Here is a 27,680-nt window from a genome sequence, read left to right as displayed (position 1 = left end):
CTGCTTGTAACATTCATTTATTAACTGGCCTGTTGGGTTGGTTTTCTGGAGTTTTTCTAGAATTTTCTAGGAGATTTTGCCTCCTTCTCATCTACAAAACCAAGACCACCTGTCTTCCATCTGCAGTCATCCCCACCTGGTCTATCTCCTTGTTGCCAGTCTAGCTCTGAGCTTATTTCCCAATGTCAATATCAATGTTCTTGTGTTGTTTCAAAGACCCAGCTTCTATCTAGAACCACATTTCAGATAATCAGTGTCATTTCTTTTCCTCTGTGTCTGGGTCCTTGTCAGTAAAGCCCCAGCTGATTGGGAGGGGGAGTCTGAGAGAGTACAATCCAGCTGTTCCCATTGTCATATCTTAATCTTACGGTGGCCAGGTTTTTCTGTAGGAAGTGTATCTTAGAGTAACCAAATAGTTCTGGTTGATGAAAAAATTTCTCTTTTACAGAAGAATGCTGGCTAAGAATTGTACAAGGAATGGCAAAACTAGAAAATAACCACTTTTCCATCCTTAATGAAATCACCGTTTCAAGCAAGAATCATCAACAGTTGCTAACACCGTTAAGTGAAAGATTGATGAGGAATAGGAATACTGACGTGGTACCCACAGGACACTTGCTGACTGCAAGTAGAAAAATATAACTTTAAAAATGAAGGCTTAAGCTGTCACCTTTTATTTGGTGATCGATCTTAGTATTGAATACTAGGAAACCAGCTTAGGTGGTTATTGTTGTGGTACAATGTGAACTACATTGCCTTGCCTGTGAAGTATTCTAACAAAAATGTTTAACTTGCATCTAATCAAACCTTCGAAGCTAACATTCACTTTATAGGAAATACAGGGGATAAAGTAAAAATTAAATGACATCATGCAGAAATCAGACAAACTCAAAGTGGAACATTCTACAGGACATGTCTTTTCAATGAGTCAATGTCGTAAAAAAAAAAAAAGCATGTGTTTGGGTTCTCCTTTGGACTAAAAGAGATTCAAGAGACAATAATAACCACTGCAATGTGTGATTCTTTAGTGGATCGCAGCTTGAATAGCTGTAGAAAACATTTTTGAGAATGAGCATTTGTCTTAATTCAGGCTGGTATAACAAAGTACTATTGACTTTGGTATATAAACCAGTGGCTTATGAACAACAGAAATTTATTACAACAATAAAAGAAATGAAATTTATAAACAATGGAAATTTATAAGTTTATAGATAGAAATTTAGAAATTGATATACAAATTTCTCTAGATGTTCGAGATCAAGGTGCCAGCATGGTTGGATTCTGGTGAGAACCCTTTTTTCCACCTTTCATTGTATTCTCATGTGGCCGAGAGTGGAGAGAGGAAACAAGCTCTTTTGTGACTCTTATAAGGGCCCTAATCCCATTCATGAGGGCTCCAACCTCATAACCTCATCTCATCCTAATTATCTCCCAAAGGCCCCACCTTCTAATACCATCACAGTGGGGGATAGGGTTTCAACATACGAACTTGCAGTGGGGGGTGGACACAAACATTCAGTCCATAACAGTATCACATGATATCAGCAAGCTATTTTCAGTTTTGTTAGATGTAAAACTTATGGTTATGTAGGAACATGTCCTTCTTTCCCAAATACAATATATTTAGGGATGAAATATCATGAAGCAATTTCCTGTAAAATATTTTAGGACAAGGATAAAGAAAATATGGCAAAAGATTGACAGTGGTTATAAATTTAGGTTTTGGTTACATAAGTGGGAATTACATGCATCTTTCTACATTTTTGTTTCTTTGGTTTTCCAAGTGTGGAACTTACTAGAAATTCAGATTCTAGGGCTGCACTCTGGACCTACTGAATCAGAAACTCTGCTGGGGAGATGGCAGCAGTGACTTTCACAGGCCTTCCAGGATATTCTGGAAGTAAAGTTTGAGAACCAGTGCCTTAGGGCCTGGTACGGGTAGGTAGGAATGGATGGTACGAAAAGGATCCATTTGGCGCTGTGATGGAATTACTGAGATGAAACATAATATCAAAAATGAGTCCATGCGATGGAGACATGAGAGTGGGAAGTGAAGATAAGAAGCCAGGTACCCTCCAGGTCTGAGAGGCATCACTGCAGCATGATGGAGGGCACCTGCTCAGGGCCCAGACTAGACGTCACAGACCACATGGCCTGGTGGTGTCTCTTCTTCATCGGGGCTGTCTGGCTCTGCCATAGCAGCTTCCGTGGGTGCTCTCATTCTTCCAAGATAGGTCCCTTCTTAGAGATTTGGGGCCTGCTCCTAAGACTGTTATTAAGTGCTGACAGAAGGTGCTGTGTGGGATGACTCTCACCTCCCCTGACACGCCTTGCTCTGCAGGCTGGACTGGCCACACAGCCCCATTCTCCGCCTCCAACCTCCCATCTTAGAGCAAGAAGAGAGCCATCATTCCTGCCTGGTCCATTGCATCCTACTTCGGTTAACTAAACAATCTCAGACTTGTCCCAGGCTTACCTAATGAATATTAGCTCATATGTGGGCGCAGATTATAATGCTCCGCTGAAAAAGAGCTTCATATATAAAATGACGCTAACAAGCCTTCTTTTCACTTACACCAACGATTTTACATAGCATTCTCTAGGACGGTATTTCCCAAAACATGTTTTTAAGAGATAATGCATATGAAAATTGTCTGTGGCTCAATAAATCTGGAAAATACTAGGCTAACCATGTTTAATCAAGTTCATTTCATGCAGAATTTCTCCATTAAGAGTCATTGTGAATTTCCACATGGGGCAATTATAGAACAAATCCTCCCAAGCATCCTCGCCTGTCGAATGCATGTACGGATGATGATGGCTCAGAGACGTGTTTTAGGAACTCTTTCTTTACAGCTTAATGGGTAAAATCTTGTGGAAAAACTGTATCTATGCATTAAGGAAGCAGTGATAAGAGGCCTTTTTTTGATGTGGTAGGAATGATATTGTTTCCAGAGTTTTAAAAACAAGCATAAAATTGTTTAAAATAATGGCAAATCCTTTCGATATGAGCCTTAAAGACCCAAATTTTCAAAATAACTTACCTTTGCAGAATTCATGAATGAAAAGCTGTCAGAGATGAAGCCACCGCTGTGACCAACTCGAGGAAATAACATGAACATTGGGTCCAGGCATCATGCAATGCAGGGGCCCTGCGAACAAGAGCTCTGCGCCTGGCCAGCGTGGGGGGGGGGGGGTGGAGGGGGGGAGCTGATCCCCAACTTATGGCCGGATAGTTGATTCCGTCTGTTTTCAAATCCTGGGCCTTACTTTGTTTGTGTTTAGGGAAAAATAGGTACAGCTTTGAAGTTTTGGCCTTCGACATAACAGTATACCTTATTCTAGAATAAGGTGAGACTCATATGCTGCTTGGATAATGTTAATTTAAACATTAATTTTACCCCTTTTTAATTTTCTTTTTCCAGAAGAGTCAAGTGAAAAAAGCTTTGAGCGTTATCATTTCTTGAGGCTGGAGAAGAGGCGGAATGAACCCTGCGTTGTAAGTGTTAACAATAAAGCAATCATTTCTCTCATAACTGTTGAATAATTTAGGCTCTTTTTACCAGACAAGAGTTTGATTGCATTGCTGGGTTTCCTGACTTAAGGAGCAAGGTAGCAATAGTAAAATTGGGCGAAGAAAGCTCAGGGCTGGATGATAAAGGCCAGGATATGTATGAAATTAGCACTGAAGGTGCTATCAGGCTAATCCTATGGGGGTGAAGAGGCTCAGGGGGGGTTAGCCACCCTGAGTGACTTAGATCAAGTTATGAGAGAAGTCTAGAGACATTTTCTAAAGAAAAGTGATCAAATACAGCTCAATTTTAATATAAATTATGTTTTTGTGAGTACACAACATGAATTATGTTCTTGAACATTTATCTGGAAGTAAATATACTTGGACACCTTCCTTGCCAAGCACTGTGCTGAGACATTGGGAATTCAACAGTGAACAATACTTACGGAGCTTACTTCCTAGTGGGAGGGGCTAAAAGGCAACTACTGGAGCCACGAATGAGGGGGATAAGCAATACAAGGAAAGAATGCGTGCTGTGATAGATCATAACAGTACTTGTAGCTGAAATGATCCTAAAAGGCCTTTTAGGAGGGGACTTGAAAAGTGGGGATGGAAGGATGAAAAGTTAGATATCCAAAGAAACAGGGAGTAGGGGATGTGGAACATTCTAGGCAAAGGGAATAGCAAGCACAAAGACCCAAGTTATGAAAGGGGTTGGCAGGTTGTGTATGAACAGAAAGAACCCCAGTGTGGCCGAAAGCATAAAGATCAATGAAGAGAGTTCCAGAAGACGACATTGCAGGGGCAGGCGGAAGCCTGATCATGTAGGACAGCAGGAGACCCCATACAGATTTTGCTTGGGGTAGTGAATTTTGGACTTTTGAGCTCCAGAACTGCTAAGAGGATAAATATGTGTTAAGTCACCAAGTTTGTGGTAATCGTTACAGCAGCCCTAGGACATTAATACACCTGCGCAGGAAAAGACTGTCCCTGTCTGAGTCTACCTGCACCCCTCCCCATCTGAAAGAAACAGGACCATTAAGTGATTGGTGCAATTCAATCCCTAATATAAGATAGTGGATTCCTCATTCAGTGTCTGGTCCTCAGTACTCTCTCTCTAAGAACTCATTTTCCTTGCCTCATGTGGCGTGATCAGATTAAAGAGGAATAATACACACTAGCCTAACTCATAAATCACACCACTGATTTATTGGTTTATTCATGAAAATATAAATACTAGAGTCTGCTTACTCAGATCAGCCCCTAAGCACTGCTTTGTCTTGCTTGGGAAGCGTAAAGTCAGAATGAGGCAACGGGTTTATCCTGAGGGCTGATGTTACCAAATCTCACAGCCTGGTGCATTCACCTCCTACCTGGGATTAGAACATTGACATTAGTTAGACAGGTGCTCTCTCTCCTGACTTTGCTGGGACGTTCTGGCAAATTCTGCCTTGCAGGTACCACCTTTCTTGAGTCCTTGATGGTTGTCATCCAGCTGTTTCAGCAATATTCCTTTAGATATGCTACAATGACTCAACGTCCATGTATATATAGTATCTCCTCAGATGCTTGGGTCACAGTGTCACCAAAAACTCTTCATTCACTCAGATTCATTCAAGAAACATTATTCAGTACTAAATGCTATACATTGCAGTAGGATGAGACACGAAGTTAAGTAAGATGGTCTTATTCTTCACAAATTTTATGGTTTTTTAGTAGATTAAAAGCTGCTGTGTATTTCTCCTATAGAGAGCTGATCTCATCTATTTTTTTGTGATTTCATGAATTTCATTTTTTTACAGGATAACATTTCCTGACACTTACTGTCAACTTCAGGAATGGTCCAGTTGAGGACTTACAAACCAGTTAAATCAATCCAATGAAATAATCTATCATTCAGACGTTAGTCATGTCCTGTTTTGACGATTTTATACAAGTATTAACATTTCACGAGTCTAGGGTGATAAAGACCCTAGCATATAAAGTCTTCCTGATGTTAACATTTCCATAAAACAGCAAAGAGATGGTCATGGCCGTCTGTCAGAGCTGTGCCCTGGGTGGTCCCTTCTGACCAGTAGTTTCATTCTGTAATGGTGATAGACACCATCATTGAGTGCAACTTACTTTTTTCTAATTTTCTCAAGTCCAAAACTCAAGACTATTCCAAGAAATCACAAAATCACGAGCATGCCGTGCACTCTACTTTACATACATTGCACATCTAACCAGTGAGCTTCTGGAGTTACGGAGCTATAGCTGTTTTCACCATCATTTTCATAGAAAGACCATGTTTGGTAAACGGTCCTTCTTGGCGTGACATTGCTGTGGTATCAATCAGTCCCCCTGGTTTGAAAGTTCATGTTAGTCAGAAACTAGGAAAACTAGGAAAGACTAGTGGAAGAGGGATTTTTGTGTGTGACCTAGGACAAGTCACTCACCTCTCTTAGCTTGTTTCCTTGTTTGTGTTAGTTAAATATTATTTATTTAGCTTTCCCAGTTTTAAAATTTGATGACTCTTTGAGAATCTCTGGAAAATATGATCACAAAAAGTTAAAGCTCTTCTGTTTATTGGTAAGGACTCAGGTCCATCTTATGGAGAACTTCAGAACGATGTTAGACAAATTCCACTTCGAGTAGTTTATCAAGTAGATGCCATAAACAGTCAGCAGATACTGTCCTTGCTTTGTCTTCTTAATGGAAGGGAGAGGCACCATTAAATATAGACACACTCAAACCCCACAACTACTTTCCTGAAACAACTTCTTTATTCCCATTTTCTGTTTACAAAAAAGACAGACAGGATAGGGGGTGGGGAGGCGGGAAAAATGCTTGGTCACCCCCAGAGAATAGAGGAAGAGGCCAGAGCTGACAAAAATGGAGGGGATTGCCCTTCCCTGCCATTATCGGTGACAGCAGTGACCGAAAAGAAGTCCAAGCACGGATCAAAGGCTTAAGTTAACAAGGTCAGTCGGTTTCGGGAGAGTCCGAGGATCTGTCCAGTCCATGAACAGGAGGAGGGTCTATTGAGGCCTTGGCTGTGGGCGGGAATGGGCCGGTCTCCTGGGAGATCTCGGCCGCCGGCCCCAGGGCCCGTAGGGGCCGCGAGGCGAGTACCGGGGGAAACCCCTATGGACCACAGGGGCTCGCCGCGGATAGGGCATGGGGAAAGGGCGCACGGGTGGCTGAGGACCAGTCATAAAGTCATCTTCAAAGGCAAATCCTGTCTGGGTAGGGGAGGGGACATCTGAATGGAAATAGTTGGAGGAGAACTGATCCGACTGGGAAGGCTGGTCTGAGGAAAAATACGTATCTTGGGGACAGAACAGGACCCGCGGCATCGCCTGCTGAAAAGGAAAGGGACGAGGATGTGGGGGCAAGGGCAGGCAGGGAGGCGGGGGCGGGGGCAGAGGGGGACTCGGGAGGAGGGGGCTGCCCCTGGGAGGCGGCAAGGCCCGCGGCTCTCTGTTGGGCTGCCGCGGCCTCTCACCTGCCGCGCGGGGTCCTTCCCTGATCCACGTGGCCACGTGGGCGCGCCGGGGCAGCTCCACGCCCCAGGCGTCGGCCACGTGCGCCAGCAGCAGCTGCGAGAGGTGGCGGTGCGCGCGCTCGTCCCAGTGCACGCCGTCGCGCTGCAGGTGCTGCTCCGCGTGGCGGAAGTGGAAGTGCAAGTCCAGCACGTCGAAGCCGTGTTTCTTCGCCTCGGTAGAGCTGTAGAAGTTGGCTTCGATGACTCGGCCTCTCAGGAAGTCATCCCCGGGCTGCTGCTTGTGCTGCAGGAAGCCCGCGGTGATCCGCTTGCCCACGGGCATGGCTGTGTTCCACACCAGGAGGCACGACTCGGGCAGCACCTGGCCCAGCAGCCCGAACACGCTCTCCAGGTTCTTCAGGTAGCTCCGCCAGGAGCCCGGGCCGTACCTGGAGAGGTCCCAGAGGCAGGAGTTCATGATGATCACATCCGGGAGGCCGTGCTCGCTGGACTGCAGCTCTTGCAGGATGGCCTCCAGGTAGGGGGAGTACACGCGCGTGAGGAAGTAGAAGCGCACCAGGTGGTGGTCGTCGCAGAACTGGCGGACCTCCCGGTACTGGGTGCCATTGTGCATGGGGCCCATCTGGCCTCCGTCCACCAGCTCGTCCTTTTCGAAGGTCTCCTCCCCCTTGGCCTTGAGCTGGTTGGTAGTGAGCAGGCAGTCCTTCTGCAGCAGGAGCACCAGGTCCTTGTACACGGCCCTCTGGATCGAGTCTCCCAGGATGACCACGAACTTGTTGTGGAGCAGCTGCTGCACTTCAGAGGCCTGCAGGTGGACCATGACGCCCAGGGCGCGCGGCCTAGGTCTTTCCTTTACGTGCGGCAGGTCTTCAGATGGCTAGGACAGAAGGAGAGAGTGGCTGGGAGCGACCCCTCCCCCCCCTCCCCGGAAGGCTCTCGGTGTGGGCAAGCCTCGGGGAAGGGGACGGAGGGTTGGCCTGGGAAGTCCACGCCCTTAAGCCCGAGAGTGGGAAGAGAGCAAGAAGGGGGTCGGAGGAGCCATAAGCCCTGCTTGGCCGGGCCTCACCTTGCCCTGTGAACCCCTGCCCTGTGGCTCTTGGGAGGCCCAAGTTCCACCAGGTCAGAAGCGGCCAACCCCACAGGCCCTCCCCTGGCTGGAGGAGAAACTGGCCCTGGGAAGGCAGCTCAGGTGTCGGACCCTGGAAAACGGGGACGCAGACTTTGCGGCTGCTTAACAATGAGGACTGTGAGTGAGCAAGAACGCCCAGAATGCTGCCATATGTTAAACTGAAGAAGTTACATGTCACATGTGAGCCCTATGTCGCTGAAACTATACGAAATAGATAACACAGAAAGAAAATATGCAAAAACATAGCTTTTAAGAGAAATGTAGGATTATGGGTGGCTTGCCTTCCCTCCTTTTTTGTAAATATACTTTATATAATTGTACGTTTCTTTTAATAAAAAGAATTCAGTGAAATGTAACAAACAACAGAGGAAAAGTATTGGGGTGCCTGGGTGGCTCAGTCGGTTAAGCATCTGCATTCAACTCGGGTCATGAACAGGACTTGTAAAAAAGGGCAGTAACACTGGAAATAATTCACATGTTACAGCTGCAATATTCTTTGCTTTCCATAGGAAGACCATCAGAATATGCCATCCCCAAATACGCCATTTTGGCATAAGGATTATTTTGAGCTGAAGGCAACCAAGAATCAACAGACACAGGAAGAGTTCCCCGCCTAAAAGCAGTGTATAAATTTCCTTTTGAGGCAGGTGCTCCTTCCCCCACCATGAAGAGAAGAGTCCAGGAAGAAGACAGGGAGCTGTCAACACCAAGATGAGTTTTCATAAACCAACTTTACAAAAAAAAAGCCCCGATTTTCCATTAGTACCTTCATATTTTTCCGAGTTGTCCCCACATTTCATCATCCCATGAAACCCAAACCCCTTTTCCTTTATTAAAATGATATATAAGCCCCTGAATCTGCTTTTTTGAGTTTCTATTCTGTGAACTCCTGTGCACATAAATATTAATAAAAATTGTGTGCTATTTCTCCTTTTAACCTGTCTTTGTTTAATTCACAGGGCGCCGACACTGAACATAACAGGGTAGAGGAAAAGTTTTTCCTCCTGAGCACATTGCATAAAACGTTGAGTTGTGAAACTCATCTTCAAAACTTCAGTTTATTTTCAAGCTGTCATTTACAACCATATCCATTAATGAGTAAAAGGTAACAACACACTTCAATATTACCAACAGATCTCAGATGGGGAAGAACATGGCATCCACTTCATACACTTACACAGAAGCCAACAAAATCCATTGTGGCTTGATATTCGTAGGCTTTTATGCATCAGTAAGCATTTTAATAGGGGTGGGTGGATAGCTACTATTAAATTACACAGTTTTTAAAAGCTATACTATTTGTGGTTTTAAATGAGTACAAGTACAAAAATAAAAACATGAAAATGGGTAGTCTGTAAGAGTTGCCCTAAGAGAACAGTTGAAAATATTGGCTTATTTTTCCCCAAAGAATCTTCATTTACATGATTTTGTTATCAGAAAGAAAAAGGATAGAGCTCATTGTGGTACAACAAAATAAAACCTTAAGCAAACTCCAGATCCCTTTGGGGCTCAGGCACGTTCCTTTGTTTGCAATCATTTCTCACACTTTAAGTGTCTACTCAGTGCTCCACAGAGGGGATATAAAAATGAGTAAAACCTGGTCATGCCCTTCAGGAGCAGATAGAGTGCTAAGTGCCATGAACATAGAAGGAACAGGTGCTGCGGACTTTCAGGTTCTTTGTGAACAAACAGTACCCCCCTGCCCTAGACCCCAGGCTCCAAAGTACAAAGTGAAGGGGGAAACGTCCTCCCAGAGTTTCTCATGACGTTCTCTCTGGGCTGGCACTCTGCTCATATAGTGGGTCTCGTCCCCTATATGATATTGAACACCATCCCCTTCCATTAAAGTTCTCTCCCTGCGGTGGGTGGGCAGATCTGATAACCTGGTGGCTGTCCAGGCAGGGTACTTTGTTTGCTGGGCCCAGTGCGTTCCTTCTCTGGGTGTGAAGTGCTCTAGACTGGGACTCACAAGTGGGAGTCCAATCCACTACTTAAAAGCTGTGGGAAATAGAGGCACTGAAGTATACCCTTGAAGAGCACTGCTTTTGGAGCAACAGTACTTGGGTGCGAATCCCAACTATTCTATTTGCCACTTACTTAGCCTTTCTCTGCCTCAATTTTCCTCATCTGTAAAATGGGACTTTGAGTGCCCACTTCACAGATTTCACGTGAGGACTAAATGTAAAATGGTTAGAACAATGCCTGGCAAGTAATAAGCATGGATAAGTGTTAGTTATTCTAATTACTGAGCAAGTTTCAAAACACCAGGTTAATCATCTATAAAAGGAGGAGGAGGACTTACAATGTTTGCCCTGTTTGTCTAGCAGGGTTCTGTGATGATTGCATGAGACGATCCGAGTGAAAGATTTTGAATAAAGCAAAACTAATGTTTGTTGAATGGCTACTGGATGCCAGGTGCTTTACAAATGTAATCCTATTTGTGACACAATCTTTATTATTTCCATTTTATAGAGAAGGATATCGATGTGATGGAGCTAAAATTTTAAAACCACCGATGCCAAAGTCTGTCTCTGTAGGGAGACATCCTTTACAGCAGAGACATCCTTTATAGCAGAATGCCCTGCAGGCTGGTCTGAATCGAAAAGCTTGGCTCCTGTCAGGGAGATATTTGAAGACAAGATAGAAGAGTGCTTTGGTGTGTGGCAGGCAGGCAACCATTTCCTCTGCCTGCCCAGGAGAGGTGGTTTATGTGTACCGGGGGCGGGGCGCGGGGGGCCTGTGAGTGACAGTATACATATTTCATCCCATACCTTGATCTCTACCAAGAGACATGCAAAAAATAAGTGACCTAGATTTTAGAATAACCAAAACACAATTCTGCAGACTCCCAGTGTTTGAGGAATCCTGGCTGCCCTGTGTCCCCACCAGTGAACTTAACCCACCCACATGCTGCTCCAAGAGCCCAGAGTCAAAACTAGGCAAAAATGTTTCCCTAGGAATTTCTCACTGTTCTTCTGCGGTGGAACAGGCGAGCAGATCAGACTGGAAAAGAAGGGAGGAGGAAATGACTGGAAAGAACACTCTAGTTAGAAGTTAAACTGAAAGGAAATTCATGAAATTCTTGATAAAGAGCACCACGACTGTAACAGGATTAACAAATCAGACACCCCCCACCCCCCAGGACTATCACCCTGGGAAAGAATCCTTTAAACTAAGATACCAAGCACTTAAAAACAAAACCTAACAAAAACAAAGTGACTTTTTTTTGGCGGGGGGGGGGGGGGGGGGGATGGTGAATGAAGAATAATTAAGAGCTAAATCTAAAAGAAACGTTGGTAAGTTCCATTTTCAAAGCTCTTTTGATTTCCAAAAAATGAAACAAAAGGGGGATTTGAAAACAGATTACTGGTCTTTTGAACCTAGGCTTCTTTTTTTGCATCAAATTTGCTCAACTCACCTATTTGTTTTGGTAGCTATTTTATAGATAAGAGTAACTCATGCACTCATTCAGGAAAGATCATCGCGAACCCGATACTGTACTAGGTGGAAGGACTATGTGTAAAAAGGCAGTCTCTTCTCTCAAGAGCTGCAGCAAGGAAATGGACAGTAAGAGGCAAATACTGAAGAAGGTGCTAGCAGCTACGTAGGATGTATGCAAATGAAGCGCCAAAGCCAGCTGGAGGAGTCAAGAGGGAGGGAGGAGGTATACCGGTGATCCTTGCAATCTGTGATTCCAACCTCAAATTAACACCTTTTTTTTTTTTTAAAAAAAGAGTTTCATGATGATTCCTGAAATCATAATTTTAAGTTAGTTCCACGCTTTCTATTTGGACTTTGACTAAAGCTCTGACAGAAACATGAATTAATAATGGCTACTACTGTAATAAATGACTTTCAAGAATTTTGCTTAGATTTTTGTTTGGGGGTAATTAATTTTTTAATAGCTCCATAAGCCATGACTTATAAATCATTGACTATTGCTGTATAACTATCACAAACCAAACATGTAACATTTGCTTTTCACTAATCAATGTGTTGTAGAAATTAGGTTAATTTTTTTTTTTCTTTTCTTACTGATCTTTAGTTACAGGAAGACAGACACAGAAATAGGTCAGCTGCTCTAGAGACCCTGCAGTGAGGTCTTAAATCAGAGGTGGTCACTAACGATTGGGATGTTGTTTTGATTAGTTGTAGGAAGTACTTGTAACTAGTTTAAAAGTTTCTTGCATAAGACTAACCATCTTAATGCAACATTATCCCGGGAATATAAATAGTTCATTTCCTTCTAACTCCATTTTGGTAATCAAATTAATGTTTTGAACTTTCCAAGATCCCCTTACATTTAATGGACTAGATATTTGTACCATCTTGTACAAATACAATTATTTTTCAGGAATTCACCGCAAGGTCTTGGCATTTGCTTAGTTTTCTAAGTGGGCTTTAAACTTGTCAAAAATTAAACTGCAGGCCATATAAAGTTTTCAAAGAAGAAAAACAATTCAAACTTCTCTTTGGGAAAGCTTAACGAATGGCCTGAGATTTGCTGGTTCTCAAGACAGTCATCTTTTGCTCTGGGCCAAGTCAGTTAACACACTCTTCTATATAACACAAAGAAGGGGGAAATAATGCAGGCCTACTATTTTAAAAAGTGGTTTTAGGAGTAAATTTTAAAAAACACATAAAAGTACTGTGAGATGCTATGGTAAATAGTGCAAATTATTTGCAACTATCAGCCAGGAGAAAGTCTGAATCTAATCCCCCCCACTCCAAATAACCTCACCTCTAAAAGAGGCCTCAACTCTGCAGCCCATTAATTAATTTAGCAAAAATTTAGAGAACACCTGTGTCTACCTGGGGCTCTGACAGTTGTCATTCTGCAAATTTGACTCACACACCCACCAACTACTGTCAGGGTTCCTCTACTCCACCCCTGTATCACCTAACCCTACCATATGGCCCATATTTCTAACTTGGCTATTCAGTGAGTCCTCACCACATCTGACATCTCAAACACACGTGATGTAAATGGAAAACTGAAACTAGTGGGTTTCAAAGTGGGTTCCATGTTAACCACAAGTTTTCCTCGTGGAGGCAGGAATCCCTGCAGAACTAATCAACCTGTATCATCACCATCCCTACGGGGCCACCATCTTAAATCTGTGATTCTTTCGCAATAAAATATCCACGGAGGGATTTCACACACTTGAAGAGTCTGAAAATTACCAAGTTTAAAAAAGTATTTTTCCCATAATAATAGGCTAATAGGAAATGTTCCTATGGACTTTAGAAAGAAACGCAGGTGACATCCTTTACGAATGAAGTGGGGGTTCATAATACCTGATAGCAGGTAACTTCTCTAAAAACGAAAGATAAACCATGGAATCTTTATTCAAATAGCCCCATTTAAAAAAAAAAAATAACAACTCTTGTTTTACAAAAGGATCTCCTAAAAGTAAAAAAAAAAAAAAAATCAAAGCAATTCATATAAACAAAAATAGGATTTCAATCATGTACAGTCTTTGACGAACTTCCACATTCTGATCTCAAACCATTATTTAAACTACATCCGCTACTCCCTACCTATCACTCCCCGAAGACTCTGCCAGATAACAGAAAGGCAGTGAGCTGGCTTTCCTTTCCAGGAGCCAATGAACTCCGACGTGGACTCTGGCCCCAAACAGCTGTGCGCTCTTGGGCTGACTGCCCACTGTGCTGAGCCACCGTTTCCCTCTGGTGCCAAACGGGCTAAGATCACCTACCTCGCTGAACGGCAGGGAAGATGAGAGATCACGGCAATGTCTTTCAAGGGCCTAGTACGGAGCGGGCCGTGCTTTAGGCACCTTTAAACCTCGGGCACGACCACCCCTCCCCGCTGGGACTCCAGAGAAAAACCAAGCCTGCAGACGTCACCTCGCTCCCGTTCCCTCCATGGAACCTTCTAGTCCACAGTCCCCTTCTCCTCCCTCCGGCAGGGGCAGAGCCGTACCTCCTCGCCTGTAAAGGTAACTCCTCAGCTCAGGTGGATCGCCCTTCCACCTCCTCAGGAACTTTGCTCCAGAATGTCCCCTGGAGAGGGGATAATTATGCATTCTACTTTTTCTTCACTCTCCTTTGGCTGGTTCCTTCCTTTAAGCACTAAACACATTCTAGTTTCTTGCTTTAAAAAAGAAAGGAAACTTGTTTGACTCCACCTCCAGGACAGTCCTATCTTTGGCTTCCCCTTCAAGGCCACTTTCAGCAAGAGCTGTTTGCGCTGCCCTGTGGCTGGGTCCTCACCTCCCACTCACGACTTTTACTTTAACGCGGCTTCCAACTCCACCAAACGGGAGAAATATTGGTCAGGAAATCACCAGTGATTTCCCGGCCGCCCCTGTCAATGGCCACCTCGTGGTCCTTATCACCCCAGCCGCATTCCCAGCTCCTCGGGGCCGGGGCGCCCCGGGTGACTCCCTTCGGAAAACTGCCCGAGCCTGACACCCTTGTCTCCCGGCTCACCTCCCCCACGATCCTGTGTGAGTTGCTCTTTCTCGGGCAATTCCCCAACTGTTGGTCTCTCTCAGGACCCACTAATCGGCTCCTTTCTTCTTTTCTTCAACCTTCTTTCCCGGGGTAAATCCGTCCACGCTCACGGCATCAGTCAATACGCTGATCATACTTCTCAGTTTGCCCCACACGGTTCTGGCTTACCCCCGTTTTCCCAGCGCAACTATTAAGGGCAACCTCCCCCCCCCCCACCAAAAAAAGTCCCACTTTGGATGGAAACAAATTATTCGGGTCTTCTTATCAATCACCATTTGTATGCAGATGACTCCTGTATTGTGGCGAAGCCCAGTGGCTCAGAGGGGGGCCTGCAGTCAGCCCCCTGGGTTTATATCCGGTTCCGCAGCTGACTCGCCTCTGCGACCCCGGGCAGCTTAAGTAAATTTTTTTTTGCACTTCAGAACCCTCATCAACAAAACTAGAATAATACTATGAATTTCTTAAGAAGTGAGGGTTACGTGAACAAAGTCATTGGCGTGAGGTCTGCCACATTTTTAAGTGCTCAATAAATTTAGCCAGCCCAAACTTGTCTCCTGACCTTCAGGGTATTCAGGTGAGTAGAGTAAAGTTCCCAGGGGATGGGAAGGGGGAGGGGGCAAGGAGTAAACCGTCTGTGTGGGCCTCTTATCACTTTCAAATTCTCTAGACGCCCATTTATCCTACTATCAAACTGTGGCTGAATTCCTAAGATAATTCTCTTGTGACCTTTGGACTATCTTCCTAAAGGTAAAAATCGATCATCTGTGGGGTCGGCAGCATATTCTTGCTGTGCGTTTTCTGAGAGCTGCTATATAATTTATGCGTGCCACATTGGTTGGGGATAACCAGGTGGAAATAACCTCTGCTTCTGAAATGCTTGGATCAAGGCATTTTTTTTATGGTTCGTGACCCTTGCTGCTTCCATTATTCCTAAAAACCTCCCTCAAAATCCTTGAATGATAGCCTGGATGGAGAACAGTTCAACTATTTCTTGGCATTAAAAAATAAGATGTAATTCTTGAGGCTATGCTTTAGGGAGGAGGATGTTGCAATATATTTTGGGAAGCTGAGCACAGTGACCAATTTTACCTCTGTTTTATTAGATTTTATGATGAACTTTTTTACTTTCCATAAATCACTCTTAAATCTTAAGGAAGTGTGTCTTCACTTTGAAAGACTTCTAAAAGGGTCTGGTTGTTATTTTGTGTTTCCTCACCTACTACGTGATCATCTAGGGTTTTGACTTTCGTGTCTTCACTTTCGTTTGGTATGCTAGCATAACTCCCAACATTTTGTATTTAGAAACTCTGTTTTTTAACCTAGGAGATGACCCTTCCTCCTGTGCAGCTCCCGAACGCCTGTGGATGAATTTTGGAGCCCATGTGTCCCCAGAGAGCTTTTTCTCACCTCTTTATGTTTGCTCTGTGGTTCAGGATCAATGTTCCCTAACCCACTGAAATTCTGTTTCTGCCTTAAGATCCAGTTTCAAACGCAGGTCTGTCTGAAGGTCTCCCTTTTTTCCCCCAGACAGAGAAATCTGCTTCTTCTGATGGCTGCCCTGAGTGAGCACTTGGTTCTATTTTGTACGATGATTAACCGCCCATGTGCCGTTCCACCCCAGTATATCCTAGTCCTGGATATAGTTATGCCTGGATGGCAGAAGTGGGTCTCACCCATCCTTCTACCCCTTGCAGCTAGTGTCTTCTGCATAATGATTAGCATTCACTGAGCAGTTACTATGTGCCAGGCCTTCTCTCTGCGCACAGCCTGGTGAGGGAGAAACTCTTATATTCGCCACTGTATGGATAAGGACACTGAGGCTTGGAGAGGTTATGTCCGTCACCCAAGGCTGTCCAGCTAGCAAATGGCAGAACTGGTCTGTCATTGCTAATGAATCTTCTGATGGATGAGATCAGCTTAAGATATTGTTTTGTTTCTTTAGGAGGAAATATGGCTCCAGAGCCTGAGCTTTTAACCCCAGCTATAAATATTAGTTGAGATGGGGAGGAAAAAATAGTCTTATCCAGGAAAAAAAAATATTTGCATATCGTTTTCCTTTTCATTCTCTGTTGAAAAACAAAACAAAGCCATGTTTTGTACACAGCTGTAAGTTTTTCCCCTGAGGAAACGGAGTGCGGAAGAAATTCACTTAGTTGGGCTTGCATCACTGGTAGTTAACTATTCCTCCTAGAGGGTCAGTGGAAAGGTCAGGTCTGTGCCAAAGCTCTCCTTGTGCCTCAATGTTTTTTGGACTTATGCTGACTACTCCAGATTCTAAGTGGTGGTTGAATAAAAAGTTCCCACGGTTGAAAAGGAAGGGTGAGGGGGAGCCCATAATGACTAAGTGGCTTTCAACTGATGGACAGGTTGGATTCTGAAAATTCTGTCTCCAGGAATGGTCACAAAAGCCAATTGAACGGGTGATGTGAACATGAGGCTGAGTCAGCTGGCTGGGGTTTCGCCACCTCCAGAGCTCACTTCATCTCTGTGCGAGATGCTTACCTCAGCATTTAAATGGGAGAAATGGCTTCCGATGCTCCTCCAAGGAGATTACGCGAAAGAGCTCTTAAAATGGATATTCTTTTATTATTGCTGTTATTCTTATTAACAGTGTAGTATCTGAATGCTAAGTGCAATAGTGTTTCTCTGGGGAAAAATAGGTTTTGAATGTAAAAATGGGATTCTAAGAGTCAGTCTCTGTCTGCCCTCTCCCTGCCCGTACTATGGTGTAGAAGGATCTGGAAGACCTGCGTTCCCACTGCTCTGTGCGCTGGCAGCAGGACTGAGGATTTCGCCAGTCCCAAACCCTATGGCTTGGAACCAGAAGGGGGGCAAGGTCTGAGAGGTGAGGAGCTCAGCTGGAGAAAGGAATGTCTGAACTCACCTCAGCATGTTTGAGGGATGGGTTTTACCAGTTAAGAGAGCTTTCCGAAAGTTGAATGAAGGCCTTACATTTATTATTTAGAAACGCTAAGTTCCCTTGTTATTCAGTAATGTTTAGTATCCACGTCACCAGTGTGTTACGTGTTTCAGCTATCTGTTCGTTCCTCTTAAGAACCCTGTGACATTGGTATTTTCTTTTTCTCCATTTTATACATTCGAAAAATTAAGTTTGGAAGATTGAGTCATCCGCCCAAGGTCATCTATTTTATAAAAAGCATCAGCTTGGGAGTCAGAGCTGATGCCAAGCCTTTGTGGTCAACCACAACATACAAGATTGCATAGACAACAGATGCTTCACATCCTTTCCCCTGTTCACAACTGTCTGTCTCTCTTTACTGTAGGTTTTTAGAGATAGAGTAGTTTATCAATCACAAATCCTTCTCATTACAAAATAACTGTTGTCTCATTGGGGCTGTGCAGTTAAGTGGGGGTAGGGTGAAGGCGTCAGCATGGTGATTCCACTCTATAGTAAGTGCCCAAGAAAGGAGGATCCTAAGAAAGGCTGCTCACAAATGTGAAGTTAATGCTTAAAATAAAATGGGAAAACTGGAAAGTACTTACTCATCAAAGTAACTGGTGATTAAAAAGTGTACCTCTCCGTTGACTCTAGATCTCTTCCCTCGACAGATTCCTTTGTCGGCTGTCGATCAGAGGGCCAGGTTGGAGAGCCCAGAGCCCCGGCTGCTAGGCAGATAAGTTCACGTTTGGGTGCTGCTGGGTTCGTGAGCCAGCGGCTGGGGAGAAGATGCCATTTCCGGTGGTATCTGAGGCGAATGACACGAGTCAGCATTTACTTCTTTGCATTAGGAAGCGGAAGACTAATGACCAAAGCTTGAAGGCTCCGGCCCATGTGAAAACACAAAGTGGCAAGTAAATCTAAAAATGTAGCATTTTCCTGGAATCTGGGGCTGAGCTGGTTTTCATTTCACATTTCTCAGTAATTTGGGTATAGCTTATATTGACTCTTAAACTTTGTTCTGTTTTAACAATTCAGACCCTCAGCTCTTACTACCTTGCGTGTGTTCCCTGCTGAGAAAGCAGAGTGGGGGAGAGAAAGATTGGCGGGGAGGGCAGAGAAAGGGGAAGTGAGAAAAAAGAAATAAGAAAATGAGAAGATTGCTCCCTTTTCTAATTAATTTTTCATAGTAGTAATCCTGTGCTGCTTTAGTTTACATTAGGCTTTCAGATCCTTTCCCTTGACCTTCCCACGGCCCTGTGGGTAGAGGAGCAGCCCAGTCCATGGCCACAGAGGACTACAGGCCCCAGTAAGCTCAGAAAGTGGCACACCCACGAGACCTGCTGATCCTCCTCTGCTGTTCCACGGGAAGCCTGGGAACCCCGCAGGGAACTGGAGGGCATGGGGGGCGGGGTCTTCTGGTGGGTTAGATAAGCGCCCTGCTTTGTTTTCCTGGGTTTGGAAGGACATGATTTGGAGGCCGAGGAATACCCCCTTCCCTACAAATACCAAGATGAAAGAGAAGGAGGAAAAGAATCAGAAAAAAGGAAAAATGAGGAAATGAAGCTCTAAAAATGTTCTTCCCCAAACTGTGGACCTCCTATGGTGTTTTAAATACTTTAGGACCGAGTATTTCCCCATCCCATTTAATGGTCTAAATTAACTCTAAAATGGGTTCCTCATCCCACTTAATGGTCTAAAATAACAAGAGTAATAGGCTCCAAAACAGTCCAGAAATACACTCCCTCTGCACTTAGTTTTTGTTTGTTTTTTTAATACTGTGCTGTTTAGGTAAATTGGCCTATAAAGCAACCCAGCTGCCTTTTCTTGAGAAATGTCATTTCACGGTACTTCATTGAATACTCAGTGTGTGGCTCATGAATTCCACCCATTACACATTGTTTTTATTTTCCTATCTCTTATCTCTATTTATAAATAAGTTATTTTGCATTTTTTTTCCATGATTTTTCATATACTCGTTGCGTGTCTCAGGGCAAGGCTGCATCTAGAACCCAATGGATAGCTTTGGCATTTTACAATTCAGAGTAGTGTATTACATAGCTGAAAATTGGCCATTGTTTGATTCTAGAAATGAGTTTCAACTCTCTCCAGGTTCCAGCTCATCTGTGCATTGTGAAGGTGAAAGGCCTAGTGAGGTCTAGGGAAGCATGACCAGAATTGGCATAATTCTAAGACCAGAGAACAGAGGAGCAGGAATGATGCAGATGATAATCTTGCTTATCCTCTTTGAATTTAAAGTAAAATTGTTTGAGACCAAACAGCAGATTTTTCTACCGATTTTCTTACTTCTAAGAACTTATTACGCTATATGGAGACAGTATTGCTGTCTTTTGGCCCCATTTTGTATTCCATTGCTCAGTGAGCTGGCTTGCTTTCTTACCCACCAAACTTCCCCTAAATGATAATGAACACTGATGCGTGTAGAAGGTTTTACACTTAGAATCTTGCAACAGACCCCACTTATAAAGTCAGGCAAGTTTTAATCATTGTCTTCCCATTGCAGATGGTGGAACTGAGGCCTGGAGCAAGCCTGAATGACTGTCACCTTGACGGAGTGCTCAGGGCACTTAGGACTGTGGTGTGTCCCCTTGCCCTCTCAGTGGGAGGCCAGACAGGGTGCACCGCCATTGTTATTTTGCTTAGTTTCGGAAGGTACTTAATCCATATGGCAGGGAACTTCCAAAGGTACAGGTGGTATGAGTGAGAAGTCCCTCTCCCTTTCTTGTTTCCTAATCCTTCATTTGTCCTGCCAGAAGTGATGCGGTCATGGGCTTCTTGTCTATTCTATCAGAAATATTCTATACAGATAACCTATAGCTCTCTGAAATATTTTGTTCTCTCTTCCTTTCTTCTTGAAGAGTCAACTTTCCTTTTTATTTAAGGCAGATGTCTGGAAAGAAGAATACGAACACCACTTAGAACAGACGTTAACCTGCAGAAAGTCTTTGGTAAACGGATCATCCAGAGTGTTCCGAATATTCAGATGTTTGAAATGGTACAGAAAACTCATGGCTCGCGACAGCCTGTAAAAGGAGTTAGGTGAAGCTCATCCCTATGGTGTGGCATTTAGAACTGACCCGGGCCCTCGTACCCTGTCTGGGGACCACTTAAACCTTGATGTGGATTTGAGATATGGTGACTGCATGTCTATTGATGGTGTGAATTGAAGCCAGAGCTATGATGCTGTGAATAAAGTAGCTTTGGGGCCACACAGACTTGGGTTTGATAACGAACTTTGTCATTTATGGCTGCATGATGTTGGTAGTCACTGAACTCCTTGTGGCTTGATTTTCTCATCTGCAAAATAATGACAGTAACAGTCGCTACATAGATGCAAGGGTTAAATGAGAACATAGACCCAGAGCACCAGGTATATAGTAGTGTATAATAAAATATGTCAACATCATTAACCGTGGCCCATCCACTAGCTCTTTCATTCATTCAATAAATAATTGTGGCATTAAAAAAAGAAAAAAAAAACCTTGCCCCTATGGAGTTGACATTTGGTTGGGGGAATCAGACAACTAAAATAAATAAATAAATAAATAAGTAAAATAATATGTTAGGTAGAAGAGGAACATGATTGTTGGATGAGGAGGATGCAGGGGCTGTGGGTTGGAATTTTAAATGGGGTAGTGACAGGGTTTGAGACCCACTACCCCAGAATATGGCACCTCAGCATGCTGGATATTTTAAGACAAGGGGACTCGAGAAACGGCTCGTGCTGGAATGACTCTGGGGCCTCCCCTGAAGCAGGTCACAAGGCCCTCTTGAGAGAGGTGCTCTCCCCTTACCAGGAAGAAAGTAGCATCCTTATCTCCAAAGACACCAGGACTCAGAGAGGAATCTAAACAAACAGGCTTTGGTAAGGTCCCCCAGTTTATCACCCTTAGCTGGTATCCTCTGTCCTACCAGTCTTCATCAAACCCAGAGTGAAAAACACTCAGGCTTAACCTTGCTTTGTGTCTTCATTGAACTTTTTTTTTTTTTTAAGATTTGTTTATTTATTTGAGAGAGAAAGAGAGCAAGCAAGCAGGGGGTGGGGGACAGGGAGAGGGAGAGAGAATCTCAAGCAACTCCCTGCTGAGTGTGGAGCCCTATGTGGGCCTTGATTTCACGACCCTGAGATCATGACCTGAGCTGAAATCAAGAATCGGATGCTTAACTGACTGAACCACCCAAGTGCCCCTCTTCTTGAAGGCTAATTTGTATGCTTTTCTCTTGTCGATCTGTCTTTTGTTACAGAGACCTGGCTGAGAACCTAGAAGGGACCAACAGTGGTCTGGAGAAGGTCTCCCAGAGAAGATGACATTTGAGCAAAGTCCAGAGGGAGGTGATGGAAGCACCATATAGAAATCTGGGGGAAGGAAGCTCCAAGCAGAGAGAACAATAAAGAGGTGAGTGTGACTAGCTTGGAGTGAACAAGAGAGGCAGACACAGGAGATGGAGTCAGAGAAGAAAGAGAAGTAGGTCGTGGACCATTGAAAGGACTTGGGCTTTTACTCTAGGAGCCATTGTGAGGGGTTTGGGCAGAAAATTCCCACCATCTTACTAATAGACTCTGTGGAGCAGGAGAAGCAAGGAGACTACCTTAGAGGTTATTGAATAACACAAGGGTTGAGGCTTGAACCAGAGTGACATAGCTGAGGAATGAGAAGTGGTCAGCCTCCAGATCCATTTTGAAGGTAGAGGTGATAGAATTTGCCTGTGGAGAGAAGATAGGGTATGAGAAAAAGGAAGGAAGGCAAGCCTAGCTCTGTAGTTTTGGGCCTGAACAACAGGAAGGATGAAGTTGCCATTTACTCAGATGGAGAAAATTTAGGAGAAACAGGTTTAGGGGGTGGAAGACAAGAGTTTGATTTGGGGCTTGTTACATTTGAGATTCCTTATACACATCTAAATTGAGATGTTGAATGGGGATTTGGATATACGGGTCTGGAGTTAGGGGGAGAGGGCCAGGCCGGAGATACCAGTTTGGCTTGGATGCTGTCACCAGTGGAGAGGGTGAAGCCAGGGAGGAAAAGAGGTTTGAGAATTAAAACCTACGCTAGTGGAAGAACTCATAGGGGAGACTGAGGAGGAAGAGTCAATGAAGCAGGAAGAAAACAAGGAGAGCGGGAGATCCTGGAAGCTGAGGGGAAAGAGTGTTTCAAGGGAAGACTCAAGAGGCATAGTCTGTGTCAGAGACAGTTGATAAGTCAAGTGGGATATTTGACCATTGGCTGGGCAGGACATTGATGACCTTGACTGAGTGGTAGGGACCAAGCCTGCTTAGAGTGGTTACGAAAGACAAAGAGGAGAACAGGGACAATACCATCCTGGAGGAGTTTTACTATAAACAAAGGGGAGTAGAGAATGAGAAGTCCGCTGGAAAGCATGGGAGCCCAGGGCAGGATGCCCCAAAATATGCGGCAATGGCATAATGATTATTTTTAATTAACGTTATTTAAGAAACAGCGAGTATGGGGCGCCTGGGTGGCTCAGTCGTTAAGCGTCTGCCTTTGGCTCGGGTCATGATCTCAGGGTCCTGGGATCGAGCCCTGCATCGGGCTCCCTGCTTGGCGGGAAGCCTGCTTCTCCCTCTCCCACTCCGCCTGCTTATGTTCCCTCTCTCACTGTATCTCTCTCTGTCAAATAAATAAATAAAATCTTTAAAAAAAAAAAGAAACAGCCAGTATAACAAAAACAGTCTGACCATCCTAGGTCTCTAGAAAGCAGGTCATAAATCTCCCATGTGAAAGGTACCCTCCCGACACTGGGAGGAAGAGACCCATCCTTATCATCAGAGACAGGGAATTCAGGGCTGAAGAAGCTTACATAAGCAAACCTTGTTACTTTTGCTAATTTACCACCCCAGCCCAAATTCTCTTTATATTCCTTGCTAATTGACAGTCCCAAACATAAGTTTTCTTTGTCCTGTCAATTCCTCATAAACTTACATTCCTTTGTCTAGAAAGTATAAAAGCTGCCTGCCTTGGTCAGTTCTTAGGTCCCATATCTATGAGACCTCTGTGCATATGAATTAATTTTTTTTTTTTTTTTGCCCTGTTAATCTGTTTCATGTTAATTTCTTACACCACCCAGAAGAATCTTGACGGGCAGAGGAAAATTTTTCTTCCTCCACAACGGGGAAGGGAGGTTAAGAGAATTTTATTTTCTTTTAAGAGGGGAACAAAAATAGTATATTTGTATGCTCATAGGAGTAAGTCAGTAAATAGGGAAAACCAGGTGATGCAGGAGCAATGCTGGTGAACGGTTGGGATCTAGTGCCCAAGTAGAGGGGTTGGCCTCGGCTAGGAGCATACATGGGAAAAGGCTGGGTACAGGGGCAAGAGGCTGCTGTATGGGTCGGTGTGGAGGCACCAGCTTGCAGAGTTCTTCCCGACTGCTATGTTCTCAGAGAAATAGGCAGTGAAGTCAAGGTCACCCGCTGAGAGTGAACCTGAGGCAGGTGCTATTAGAGGTTTGAGGATCAAGGAGAAGGTATGAAATCATCATCTGGGAGATGAAGGGGGCTATAATTACTGAGCAGCATGGAGGCCCACTGCAGGCTGGGAACCCCTGTTTGAATTGAGAGTGTTCACCACGGATTGGTTTTCTCTGGTCTGTTTTAACCCCATGGGATGCCCGTAGCAGAATTGGGACTCAGTCAGGACTGAGGTTTTGCCTTTCGGTGTCCATTAATGTATGTTAATATGCCATTACAAATTTATAATGTATTTTAAACTATGCTTTATTTAAAAGCAAACCCATAAAAGCCAAATATTTTAGACATCAAAAAATATGAGTTATCGGGATAAAAATGATGTTCCTTTAATATTAACAACTCTTTTAAGAGTTCCAGCCACAGATTAGTTTAAGCTGATCTTTATATGAGCTGATATCACTTAAGTCACATTTTCTATTTCCAGGAACCCTGTTATTTTTCTTATCGTCTTGGAACAGAGTGCAAGCAGGCCAGAAATCAACCTACGAAATATGTACTTAGAATATACTTATTTCAGCAAACTGCTGTGTGTTTATGTTCAAATCTGTGAGTGGCTACCTTAAAAAAGGATCAAATTTGGCAAGTCACAAAACAGTATGTGTTTTCTTTTTGTGGCTTGAAGCAGCCTGTGTATCCTTGATGGATCATTTCTCTTCAAAGCACTTGCATTTAGCACTTTCAAGCACATATGAATAATTTGTTTCTACTGAGGCACAAAGTCTTCTCTGATAGTATCCTGAGAATTTTGAGACTGGATTAAAACTTGTCATGAGTTCAATTTAGTGGCTTGTTAAGACTTCAGTTCTGCACTGAGTCAGTACACGTACACTTCTGTGTTGTTGAGGAGCAAGGCTGGAGTTAGAGTTTGGGAAGTTACAGGTTGAGAAGAGCCAAATTATAAGAGAGGACTTCATAGAAGACCCCATTCTGTCAGGACTTCTTAAAATTTTCTACAGACTTTCTTAGAATTCGTATGTTTTATGCAAGTTCTCTGTTCTGCTCCAATACAGCTTAGTGGTTCAGAGCATGGCCTTTGCAGGCAGAAAAGTTGAGTTCAAGTCTGAAACGTGCGAGCTGTGTGATTTTGGGAAAGTTACTTAACTTCTCTGGCCCAAATCCCTCAGGGGAGATTGAATATGCAAAGTGCTAAGCAGAGTGGTTGGCACGTGGTAAATGTTCAATTTATTCTAGAAATTAGTATACATATATCCATGCTTCAGTAACATAAAAATAGGCTTTAGATGACTATCACTGAATAGCATATAAACACTGACAGGTACCCCATTTGATGGCACAGCTCTGTGGACTGGTGTGTCCCTATCCCTGCAGGAACAGACTTGACAAGTGGGGAAGAGGAAAGGGCCTTAGGCCAAGTTGAGGCTCCGGGAGGTCTAGCAACTGCCCAAATCCCAGCCAGGCTAGCCACTGAGCTTGGACTAAGGACCAGGCCTCCTGAGTCTCAGGCTCATAGTCCCAGAGACACAGTTCATAAATTTCCGGGGGGGGGGTGGGGTGGCAAAAAAAGGTTTACAACCTTTTTCATAAAGAATAATTTAATATCCTAGGAGAATTGGGCCTTGAATGGTTTAGCAATGTCCCTTACCTCCAAATAATAGAGAATTTGTGAACTTTTATAGAGAAAAACTATTTAAAAACTATTTAAAATTGTCAGATCGTGGGGAGCCTGGGTGCCTTAGTCGTTAAGCGGCTGCCTTCGGCTCAGGTCATGATCCCAGTGTCCTGGGATCGAGCCCCTCATCGGGCTCCCTGCTCTACGGGAAGCCTGCTTCTCCCTCTCCCACTCCCTCTGCTTGTGTTCCCTCTCCCACTGTGTCTCTGTCAAATAAATAAATAAAATCTTAAAAAAAAATAAAAATTTTACGAAAAATATGAAAATGACTGAAAATAGCACTGCAAAAAGTGGCTTCTGGTCAGACTCTTTACAAATGAGTGTTTTTGCTTTATAATTATAATGATTGACCCAAATTGTATTATTTGTTTTATATATCAATTGTGTATCACTATTATACCAATAAAATAGCAGACTTTTAAATATTTTTCCAAATTACCATTTACAAAACCAATGTCATTGCTGATGTCTTGTTACCTTCCTCTCTTCCTCCTTTAGGACATTCTTTTTCTTAATATTTTATTGTTGAATCTCTGAAATATATTCAAACAAATGAAAATGGAGAATAAAGGGGTGCCTGGGTGCCTCAGTTGGTTAAGCGACCAACTCTTGATTTTGGCTCAGGTCATGATCTCAGGGTCCTGGGATCAAGCCCCGTGTCCGGCTCCGGCTCAGCACGGAGCCTACTCAAGGATTTTTCTTCTCCCTCTCCCTCTGCCCCTCCACCGCTCATGCTCTCTCCCTCTCTCTCTAAAATAAATAAATAAATCTTAAAAATATGGAGAACTGTAAATTACTCTCACTTCTCTGAATGTGATGTTTACCAGTTTCCCTGACCCCTGACTATAAATCTTTGAGTCCTATGTCAATATCCTATTTTCTTAGTCATGATTTCTAGGTGTTGCTTAACTGTGGACTCAGCCACCTTATATATTTGTATGAGAACAAAAGACTGTTTATTTTCTATATATGCATTTATTCTTGGTGATGCATGCTAGTTAAATCCATGGGGCAGTTTTAAAATGCATGACAAAAATAGCTAAGAAGAAACAAATGTCTCTTTGTTCCCGGTTGAATAAACTCTGTGACGATGTAAGGATCCAATTTAGAGTAAATTCTAAACTAATTACTCCCCAAGCTTGTTCGTCCTCTCAGTAAGTGAAGTCAGTATTTACCTAATTGCTCCATGACAGAAATTGCAAGATCATCTGGATTCCTTCCTTGCCTTCCTCCACCAGGACTAGAGTAGATTCTCCTTTCTAGACCACTCTGTGATCAGTGCTCTTCTCTCCCTATAGCAGCTACTTAGCTCAAATCTGAAATCTGGCTGTGGCTTCCTAATGTATCTTCCCACACGTGTTCTTTTCTTCCTCTGCCCCATTCTCCAACCTGCAGTCTTTGCTCTTTCTAAGATGCGTATCTTATCATTTCATTTCCCTTTCAGAGGCTGAATTCAACCTACTAAATCATGTCAGGATTTTTCTGAAAATACTCAGTCGCTTGCCTTTCCTAATCAGGGATTGTAGTCAGATACCTACAGAGCATTCCCTCGGTGAGGTCTGAAGATCCCAAATTGACAAGGCATCTGGGTTCCCTTAGATCATGATAATCAATCACAAATACATACTGAGTATACCATTCTGAACACATACTGTGTATATCATCAACTGAGTGCTCAGAATGTTAATAATTTATATTAACTCATTTTACAGAATCAGCAACAATAATTACTCCAGCCATTTACTGGGCGTCTCCTTTACATTCCAGACATGCATGTCCACTAGTTGTTACTTTTTAAACCAGCCCTGCAGGGTGTCCGCCCAGGCTGGTTAGCTACGAAGTAGGAACTTGGAGTTCCAGCCTGCCTCAGCCTACCCCCGTGCTCTCTGCCCTGCCCCCAATTGGGCACTTCACACCTCCCGGTCGGCGGCTGCATGCCTACAGGGTTCCACGGAGGGAATGGTGACATACAGAATTAGAATATTGTGGCAAAGGCGAGCAGACCGTTTAATTATGACCGGTAGGGGCATGGA

The 27,680-nt window shown here is 43.7% G+C and overlaps 1 protein-coding gene and 2 long non-coding RNA genes across 15 annotated transcripts in view; 2 read left to right on the top strand and 1 right to left on the bottom strand.

Moving 5' to 3' along the window:
* Positions 1-9,067, top strand: part of LOC144382364 (uncharacterized) — a 28,489-nt gene extending 19,422 nt beyond the window's left edge. For 2 of the 3 annotated variants that reach the window (XR_013449165.1, XR_013449166.1), the window contains 2 exons: positions 3,426-3,499; positions 8,640-9,067. This is a non-coding gene — a long non-coding RNA (uncharacterized LOC144382364). Of the gene's footprint in view, positions 1-3,425; positions 3,500-5,316; positions 6,190-8,639 lie in introns of those variants that run through there. The other variant, XR_013449167.1, reaches the window with a different exon arrangement.
* Positions 6,261-18,219, bottom strand: PCED1B (PC-esterase domain containing 1B). Of its 3 annotated transcripts, XM_078075926.1 has the most exons (3): positions 14,587-14,767; positions 14,078-14,248; positions 6,261-7,878 (listed from the first exon to the last, which is right to left on the bottom strand). In XM_078075926.1, exon 3 carries the CDS (start codon positions 7,819-7,821, stop codon positions 6,535-6,537), a length of 1,287 nt encoding a protein of 428 aa, XP_077932052.1. In that variant the 5' UTR covers positions 7,822-7,878; positions 14,078-14,248; positions 14,587-14,767; the 3' UTR covers positions 6,261-6,534. The 3 variants fall into 3 exon arrangements, with proteins under 3 accessions (XP_077932052.1, XP_035955256.1, XP_035955255.1); XM_036099363.2 differs by lacking the exons at positions 14,078-14,248; positions 14,587-14,767 and adding an exon at positions 18,115-18,219; XM_036099362.2 differs by lacking the exon at positions 14,078-14,248 and having other exon boundaries at positions 14,587-14,768.
* On the top strand, positions 13,664-26,440 carry LOC118540255 (uncharacterized). Of its 9 annotated transcripts, none has more exons than XR_013449171.1 (5): positions 13,664-14,093; positions 17,343-17,455; positions 18,181-18,419; positions 20,034-21,927; positions 24,442-26,440. It is a non-coding gene; the product is annotated as an uncharacterized LOC118540255 (long non-coding RNA). The 9 variants fall into 9 exon arrangements; XR_004919544.2 differs by having other exon boundaries at positions 18,181-18,423; XR_013449174.1 differs by having other exon boundaries at positions 18,181-20,108; positions 20,413-21,927.
* Positions 26,441-27,680: the final 1,240 nt, after the last annotated feature.

The sequence above is a fragment of the Halichoerus grypus genome, chromosome 6 (assembly GCF_964656455.1).
Source record: "Halichoerus grypus chromosome 6, mHalGry1.hap1.1, whole genome shotgun sequence".
In the NCBI taxonomy this organism is placed as follows: domain Eukaryota; kingdom Metazoa; phylum Chordata; class Mammalia; order Carnivora; family Phocidae; genus Halichoerus; species Halichoerus grypus.
The sequence above is the reverse complement of the archived record's forward strand: the minus strand, read 5'-3'. Positions and strand labels throughout refer to the sequence as shown.

Excerpts from the sequence above, each read along its gene's own strand:
- PCED1B (XM_036099363.2), bottom strand. The coding sequence starts at position 7,821 with ATGGTCCACCTGCAGGCCTCTGAAGTGCAGCAGCTGCTCCACAACAAG.